Raw genomic sequence first — 9362 nt, forward strand, 5'->3', positions numbered from 1 at the left:
ATGATCAGTTTATTCCTGCCCTAGTAACACACTAATTTTGTAACTGAAACTTTGTGATATATTTTAATATCTAGCAGGGCAGCTTCCCGTATCACTACTCCCCTACTATTTTTATTTATTTTAAAAGACTTTTTGGAAAGTAGAATGGTGCTTGCCAGAGGCCAGAGGGAAGGAGAAGTGAGGGGTAATTATTTAATAGGTATAGAGTTTCAGTTTTGCAAGATGAAAATGTTCTGGAGAACTGTTGTACAACAATGTGAATATTCTTAACACTACTCCACTGTACACTTAAAAATGGTTAAGATGGTAAATGTTAAGTGGTTTTTTTGTTTGTTTTTTTCCCATAATTAAAATATTTTAGGGTTCAAGTCCCTGGACTGGCCAGCTGTCAAAAAAAAATTTTTTTTTTTAAAAACAAATTTGTTTACTATCTTTGCTTACTTTTTTCACCTAAGTTATAACTTGAAAAGCATTTTGTAGATTTTTAAAAATACTATTCACATTTTGGTTGGTGCTACACTGACTGGGAAGAATCAACATCTTTATAGTAAAATTACAAGTTTACAACTCAGAAATATGATTTGTCTCATCAATTTTTAAAATATCCCTCCACAGCTAAAATTTCATAGTTTTCTTCAAATAGATCCTAAATATTTCTAAGTTTTATCACAATATATTTTTTATCTCTGTTGCTTATTGTGAGATCATTTTTCTTTTTTTGCTTCCTTTTTTTTTTCCTGTGTGGGGGACGTCTGGCCAGTATGGGGATACGATGAACTTATTGTGAGATCATTTTTCTCTTATAATGCTAATACACAGTTACTAATTATTGCATATTTATTTACTTATTAAACCTAACATCTTTGCCAATGCCCTTATTTCACTAATAATTGTTTTCCAGTTTATTCTCATGAAATTTCCAGATAATTATATTACCTAAAAATAAGTATACATTTTCTCTTTTCTAATCTCTTCAAAGGGTATGAGCATTTTAAATTTTGAAAGGTATTGTGAAATTTTTAAAGTGTTCCACTATATGGTAAAGTGTGGAACAACAACAAAAAAAGATCCGTTCTCTCTCTATATTCTCAGTTTTATATTATATGCGTAAATTTTATTTACAAGTAAAAAACTAAATAAAGAAAAAGAGGACTGATGGTCACAATAGCAATCACAACTCAAATCTATAGCACCAGCCTTGTGGTTTTGTTCAGGCGCATAAATGACAGCGCACTGAAAGGTTTTCAAGAACTTTTCTTTTTTTTTTTTCCTTTTTGTCTTTTTGCTTGTGGTTTTGTTCAGGCGCATAAATGACAGCGCACTGAAAGGTTTTCAAGAACTTTTCTTCACAAAATGATCTCTCAATGGAGATAAAGTCTGCAAGTACAAATGACACCTGTCAAAACTCTCATTTTTCTGTCTCTCATCTGAAGAAAAGGAACTGAGATTAGGAGTACTTACTTGTCAATGCATACTTTAATTTTAAGCTGATAATTCAACTCCCGGGATCCGAACCCTCGGCGGGAGCGCCACCGCGCTTCCCAAGCAGCGCACTATAGCAGTGAGCCACCGGGCCGGCCCTCAAGAACTTTTCTTCACAAAATGATCTCTCAATGGAGATAAAGTCTGCAAGTACAAATGACGTTTTTCGATGGTCTACCACTAGCTCAATAAAGACTAAAAGACCTCAAAGAGAGAAGGTGAACAGAGGGGGCAGAGGATAGCTGCAGAGATTTCTGAGCTCCCTGGCTCCCTTCTGGCACTTCTATCTTCCCATTCCCAGAACTTCCTGGTTCCCTGATCAGGAAGCACTTAAAATTGCTTTCAGTAAATTAACGATACTCAAGATTAGTAAGGATATGAACAGACAGGCATTCTCATGTCAAGTTGTCCTAAATTTCTGGTTTCATGCTCCACGTATCCGGGTCCCCCTCATGTCAAGTTTCTGTCCTAAGTTAAGCTGGTGCAGCATGCTCATTACCAAGCCTTGCACAAGAAGGTGCTCAATAAAGAAAGGGGCTGGCCGGTTAGCTCAGGGGAGCACAGGGCTGTAACACCACGGTCAAAGGTTCAGATCGCTGTACCAGGCAGCCACCAAAAATAAAAAAAATAAAATAAAGATTTGCTGAATGGATGAAAGTAAAAGAGCAGATTACAGAAGAGTATACAAAGAATGATCCCTCATGTAAAATTGTATAGATTTCTATCTTTATGTGTATATACCTAATGACATGTCTAGAATGGTAATCACAAAAATTTTAACTACTGGTACCACTACATGACTAGATTTTTTTCTTTTTTTTTTTAAGATGACCGGTAAGGGGATCTTAACCCTTGACTTGGTGTTGTCAGCACCACACTCTCCCAAGTGAGCCACAGGCCAGCCCTACATGATTAGATTTTAAATGATCTTTCTTTATTGATTTTCCGTATTTGATATTTCTTCCCATATAAAGAACATGCATTGTCTTAGATTACTAAAATAACTAAAATACAAATTCAGACTGCACCCATATAAAGAACATGCATTGTCTTAGATTACTAAAATAACTAAAATACAAATTCAGACTGCATGTTAAACAGTTAAACCAAAAGCTTTATTCAAATTATTAAATAAAATATATATAGAATATAGTCATATAAATACATTCTTATCCCATATAAAGAACATGCATTGTCTTAGATTACTAAAATAACTAAAATACAAATTCAGACTGTATGTTAAACACAGTTAAACCAAAAGCTTTATTCAAATTATTAAATAAAATATATATAGAATATAGTCATATAAATACATTCTTATAAAAAAAAATTGTCCAAATAAAGTGAAAGCTTTAACTCCTGGACTAAGTTTGAGTATGTAAAAGTCCTCACCCTAGAGATATAGTCCCAACTCTGTGGACCTGCAATTATGCCCATAATTTTACACAGCTTTCTAAAAGAAAAAGCTTCCCTTTCAGCTTTTACCAGTTTTCAAGACGGTCTAGGCAGATGTTGGGAGGGCCTCCAATGCAAGCAATCTGCTGCCGCCTCTTCCAGTCAGCCAGCTCTTCGTCCGTGAGAGTTTTCTGCACGTACTCCATCGCAGACAAAAGCCCTGCCAGCTCACTCACAATGCTCTGTTTGGAAACCAAAACAAAGTTAGAAAACATTTCCTCAAACTGTCTCTAACCACAGTCTTTAGTCAATTCCAGAGAAGGAACTTATTAGAAACCAAGAAAGTTCTGCCAAGAGATGCCGAAATCCTACGGGTGAGCGAGACACTTGGGCGGAGTTGTCCATGGCTCTTACCCTCCGCATCTGGTCAAGGGCAGTAAGCATCTGTTCCAGCTGCTGCATCTTCTGCCTGGTCACCGACTGGTTGTTTCCATTCAGATCTTGCATGTCTGGGGAAGAAGGAAAAACTCCTTGACCTGAGAGAATACTCCCATCCTTAATAACTAGGCTCCCTTAAGCACCAGCAGCCCCTGCGTGTGCACACGACCACCCCCGCCCAAAGTCTGAACAGAGCTGAAACAAACAAGTCCTTAAACTCAGTAACACACACTCACTTTCTACAGAAGATTTTAACGTCTCTAATATTCACTTGCCTCCTTGACTCTTGAGGGTTTTATAGTTGAAATCAAAGTCATCCTGAAGATTCTCGACCACTTTCATTTTTTGTTCTAGATCCTGTTTAAAACAAACAAACAAAAAACAGAAGTGAAAAAAGATCTCGTAGAGGAGAGGGAAAAGGTTTCTGAGAAGAATTAAAATGAAGCCAAAACCTCAAAAAAGGCACACGCGACCCACAAGCAATATCCCCAAGAAGAGGCTCCCTGCCGAGACCCGCCTCACCTGAACTCTCTTCCGGACATCCTGCAGGTGCTGCTCCAGCATCTGCTGCTTCTCTGTCACCACAGCAGCCGTGGGGTGGTTGGCCTGGCCCCCTTGCTGCCAAAAAGTAGTCAATACACATATGAACACACATGTGGAGAAAAAAATTCCCCTGTCTGGTCTCCATCCCACCATACCTCCCCTTCCTGTTTGTGAGAGGAAGGGACACAGGCTGAGGCACTGCCAGTGGTGCCCTGGAAGCCCTTGCCTAGAGCTACCTGTATCGCTGCCTTTTTATGGACAGGTCATATTATAAACACAACCTATGTAATGTTCTAGGAGACCACATGTTGAACCAAGACACGGTCCCTGCCTTCAAAAAGCTCATGGGTAGGTACGTCAAAAACTTCAGAACAATTTATGATGGCTGATGTTGATGCCTATTTAAACACGGTGTCTGATACATTTCTGTATTGATAACATGGACAATAAAAAAGATCCACCCTGCCCCAGGGATGAAATTCCAAATCAAGAGATATTAACTCTGGGGAGAAGAGGAGGCTGGTACCTTGAAAAGGTCAAATAGCACATGAAACTTAAAAACGAAATGATAGGTCTTGTCAAAGTAAAGTAACAGGACATCTTCTAACAGACCATGTAGAAGCTACAGTGATAAAGACAGTGTGGAAGTGGCTCAAGGACAGAGATATTGATCAATGGCACAGAACTGAGAGTCCAGGAAAGACATTATCTACTCAGTCTTCCTAGCTAGAAATCCTCAGGGGTCTTTGATTTCTTCCTCACTTTGACACTGAGTCACCAAATCCTTCTGGCTCTATATTTTGTAATCTCTCAAATTGATTTCAAGTGCCAGTGGCTCAGATCAGGCCCCAATTCTTGATCTCTTTGCCTCTAATCTCTCTCACTTCCAATCTGTTCTCTACATTGCTCCCAGAAGTCTTCAAGATAGATCTGAACATGACAGTTTTAGAGGGAGACGTTCTCTCCCTTTTCCCATGGACCCTCTCCAAGCCCACAGAATACAAACTGCATAGAAGTTTTGGTAAGGCAGCCCTCCCCTGCCCCCAGACTCTCCACAGCGGGAGTGACTCATCTGATTGGTAAAACTGAGAGAAAGACTCTGCACACAGAGATCTTCAAAGAGCCCCAGCACTTAAGCTGTTTCCTCTTCCTTCTCCCTTTTGCCTTCCTGTGGCACCCCTGAGGCAGGGGCAAGGGCCTGGTTTCTAGAAGCAGTTCTGGGGTGTTAGTTTATGGTCTCTGAAGCTCCACACGGATGGGTGACGAGGTACTCCTCTGCAGACCCAATCTCCCCACCCCAAGATCTAATGCAGGGCACAGTCTTTATAAAAAGCCACTGTGGTTACCAGCTCAAGCCATGGCTTTCCCGTCTAGCTGTACCAACAATTCAGCTGATATTTTAATCTGTATTTGATTCCCATGTCTATTTCTCGATTGGTACAGCACTTAAGAGGGAAAAAAGATGTGATTAATTATCACCCAGAGAAACCCACTTCTAAACCCTTTGTAAAAACTTTATTGGCTCCCCACTGCTTCCAGGTATAAACATCTCTGCCTCACACAGAAAGGTGTTTCACACAATCTGGTAACAACTTAAACTTTCCCTCTCTGTGCCTCGAGCTCTTCCCCCTACGTAGCACGTTTTCACACTTTACCTCTCCACACACTGGCCACTCAGCCTGGCATGCTCTTCTGCCCAAGCACACCTGAATTCACTCACCTTCCAGTTCAGTTCGAATGTTTGCTCTCCTATGAAATCTTACTCCATTTCCTTAGACAAAATGACTCACATCCTCCTCTGTGTTTTTCTCACTTTGAGTGTTTGTGTACCTATAATCCTAACCACCCTGACAGCCCCTGGGTAGCAGGGTTCCATCGACTAGAAGAAGAGATGTCATCCCATACTAGACATTGAAGAACATGCCAGATGATGTAAACAGAGAAAAACAGTGAGGTCTGGTTGAGGCCTACAAATATCCAAGTTTTAGCTGTATATCAGGGTTTGCAAACTTTTTCTCTAAAAGCCGAGTAGTAAATATTTTTGGCTTTCTGTGTCAAACAGTCTCTGTCACAAATACTCAGCCCCACCAATGCAGCAAGAAAGTAGCCACAGATAGTGCATAAATGAATGAGTATGGCTGGGTTCTGAAAAAACTTCATTTACAAAAACAGACAGCAGGCTGGACTTGGGCCATGGTCGTAGTTTGCAGACCCCTGATCTATATGATTGAAAACATCCTTGGGATATCTTCTTTCCTACCTCCCATGGTAGAGTTGGAGCCTCTAACCAAACTGACTTAAACCCAATATTTTTATCTTGTTGAACAGGATGAAAACATAAAGATTCTCCACAACAGAGAACCCTGGTGACGCATGGGCAAGGGCCTCTTTGCTTGTCTCCTGGTCACCTGCATCAGTTTTCTGCTTAAAATTCTTCAGTGGGTCCTCATTTCTCACGACAGTGGTGATGGGCATGATGGTGACAGGAGCAGCAACAGAAAGCAGTTAACGTTTATTTCACATTTATGTGTTAGATACCATTCTAAGCATTTTACACGTACTAATTAATTCTATGACGTAGGTACTATTACCATTCCCACGGGAGAAACAGAGTAAATAATTTGCTTAAGATTACAAAGCAAGTTGTAGAGCTGTGGGGCTCAGACCCAGGCAGTTCGGCCCCTGGTGCTAAACTGCTCATCCAAGGCCCGATTACTAGGCAGCACGACGAATTAAAAACATCTTCATGTGGCCCTTAACTAGCTTCTCTTCTCCCACACAGCCAGATGCTGAACTTTCTACACTCCTCCCGAGAACATGCGAGTTTATGTTGCAGTCTCTGAACATGATCTGCTTTCTGCCTGGAGTGCTCTCTCTCACCATCTGCCTGATGTACTTTTAATCAGCCTGAAGTCTTAGCTCCAACACTACTTCCTTCCTCTGCCATGCCTTCCCTGATTCTCTAGGTTAGACTTAGATGTTGTTTCTTCTATGTTCCTGCTACATGTTTGTCTTTGAAAAGAAAAAAGTGAAAAAAAATTTTTTTAAAGAAAAAAAGAAAAAGAAAAAAGTATACACCCACGTCCACAGCAGCATTATGCACAACAGTCAAAGATGGAAGCCACCCAAGTGTCCATCGACAACGAATGGAGAAACGCAACACTGAGGGTTGCGATCCGTTGCCGGACACGGAAAAAAGATAAAAAAAAAAAAAAAAAGACAAAAAAATAAAATAAAAAGAAGGAAAATCTGACACGTGGTAAAACATGGACGGACCTTGAGGACATTAAGTGAAACAAGCCGGTCACAGAAAAACAACTAATGTATGATTCCACTTATACAGATACCTAGCACAGCCAAATGTGTAGAGACAGAAAGCGAAAGGATGGCTGCCAGAGGCTGGGGAAAGGGGAAAGGGGAGCTTTGTTCAATGCACACAGAATTTTAGTTTTGAAAGAGTTCTGGAAACTGGTTGCACAATAATGTGAATGCACTTAACGCCACTGAACTGTAAACTTAAAAATGGTTATAATAGTAAATTTTATTTTATATGTATTTTTCCAGAACTTAAAAAACAAAGGCGGGGGGGGGGAGGGAAAAAAAAGTCCCTGATTATAGGATCTTTTTTCTCTTTTTTTCATTGATTATAGGATATTAATGGAAATAAAACCCCTCAGAGAAAGTAAAAACGTCTCCTATAACTTTAATGATTTAGTATGTATCTTTCCAGATTTTTTCTCATTTATATCAATAATATATGCATATTGTATGCATTTGTTTTTGCTATTATGAATCAGATCTTTTCATCCATTATATCTTCTAACAGATTACTGCTGCTACTGTGAAAACTACTGTGATTCTTAAAACATTTATCTTGTACACAATGACCTTTCTGAACTCTTGCTAGTTCCCATACAGGTTGAGTATCCCTTATCTGAAATGCTTGGGACCAGAAGTCTGGATTTCTTTTGACTTTGGAATATTTGCAGAATACATACTGCTTGAGCATCCCTAATCTAAAAATCCAAAATCCAAACATTTAGTGTAAATTTTACTGACATGTTATATGGAATAAAGAGGACATTGTTTTTTTTTTTTTTTTGCTTTTTTTGTCTTTTTTTTCGTGTCAAACATTTAGTGTAAATTTTACTGACATGTTATATGGAATAAAGAGGACATTGTTTTTTTTGTTTTTTTTTGCTTTTTTTGTCTTTTTTTTCGTGTCCGGCAACGGATCGCAACCCTCAGTGTTGCGCCCGTACCGGACCGGGACCGGCAACGGGATCGCAACCCTCGGTGTTGCGCCCGCACCTCGCTCAGCCAGTGAGCAGCCGGTCTGTATGTGGGATCCGAACCCTCGGCGGGAGCGCCGCCACACTCCCAAGCAGCGCACTGTAGCAGTGCGCCACTGGGCCGGCCCCAAGTTGTTTGATTTCTTATTCCTCCCAGACCAGTGCTTTGTTTCTTCCCAGGTCTCACCTGGGCTGCGGTGGCTGCAGTCTGGAGGAGGCGAGACTCTTCCCACAGACACCGGGCCACAATTCGGGCAATCTCCATTGGCTTCTCAAGGTATCTGCTCTGTAAGTAGAAGAGAAGGAGAATGAAAAGGCAGCAACAGACCAGCAGACATGGGCTGAACTTTGTTAACTTACAACTAATTTCCTTTTAAACTGAGGAAAGTGTTACATATACTATACGAAACAATAGAACAAAAGCCTCAGTGCCTGGCTGAAATCAGTGCGGGATGAAGCCACCAAGAAAAAAAGGTGGTTACCATGAGGTATTTCTGCAAGAGAAGGCACATTAGGCCAAGTCTGTGCACAGTGTGTCATCCTGGTGTTACAGGGAGGCAACTGACCTTGTCAAGGAGTAATGGTCAAACTTTTAACATTTACAGGCGAGAGTCATCTTCTATGGGGAGACCTATTTATAACCACGTTATTAACCTGCTGGCATAATAATCACTTCATTCCTTCAGCTGTGACAGGGGAAGTGAATTTCAGGTAAGATGCTCAACCGTGAGTATGCAGAAATTTGTAAAAGGGCTAATTACTTCTCTTTTCATTGTAAATACAAGATAGAGTCTCATTATTTAGCCAAATGAGATAAAAAAATACTTCCAGGAAAGAAACCTAACACCCTACTCTGCAGGTCCAGTTTCTCCTTCTCCTCAGTTTCTCATCACACCTGAAGGAACTGCTTGATTCTTCGCAGATTGTGCTGATAGAGAACATTGGACTCTTGTAGGAAGCGGCTATACTGCTGGTCAATCTCACCCAAGAGATTATGAAACACCAAAGTAGCATGTGATTCTTTGCTGGCCGCATATGCCCTAGGAAAAGGAAGAATGATGAAGAGTGACTCTGAAATCTACATAGACACACATGGAAATCATCATCGAGGAGGAGGAAAAAACCAAGGCAAACCTGACGCTAGAACCCATTCGTCTCTTTAGATTCTTCTTGCTCAGCAACAATAAATGCCACCAATTTAATGATCATTAA

General features: G+C 40.3%; 1 protein-coding gene across 1 annotated transcript in view; it reads right to left on the minus strand.

Annotated features, from left to right (window-relative positions):
- LOC103595356 (signal transducer and activator of transcription 3-like) overlaps window positions 1-9362 on the minus strand; it is a 61998-nt gene that overhangs the window by 12906 nt on the left and 39730 nt on the right. Inside the window, exons 4-10 of the mRNA XM_008578741.1 lie at window positions 8338-8436; window positions 3838-3933; window positions 3591-3672; window positions 3292-3386; window positions 2968-3119; window positions 1982-1986; window positions 1462-1516 (exon numbers count right to left, since the gene is read on the minus strand). Coding sequence (XP_008576963.1) covers window positions 1462-1516; window positions 1982-1986; window positions 2968-3119; window positions 3292-3386; window positions 3591-3672; window positions 3838-3933; window positions 8338-8436 — 584 coding nt within the window. The remainder of the gene's footprint in view (window positions 1-1461; window positions 1517-1981; window positions 1987-2967; window positions 3120-3291; window positions 3387-3590; window positions 3673-3837; window positions 3934-8337; window positions 8437-9362) is intronic.

This window comes from Galeopterus variegatus, unplaced genomic scaffold (assembly GCF_000696425.1).
Source record: "Galeopterus variegatus unplaced genomic scaffold, G_variegatus-3.0.2 Scaffold1751, whole genome shotgun sequence".
Classification (NCBI taxonomy): domain Eukaryota; kingdom Metazoa; phylum Chordata; class Mammalia; order Dermoptera; family Cynocephalidae; genus Galeopterus; species Galeopterus variegatus.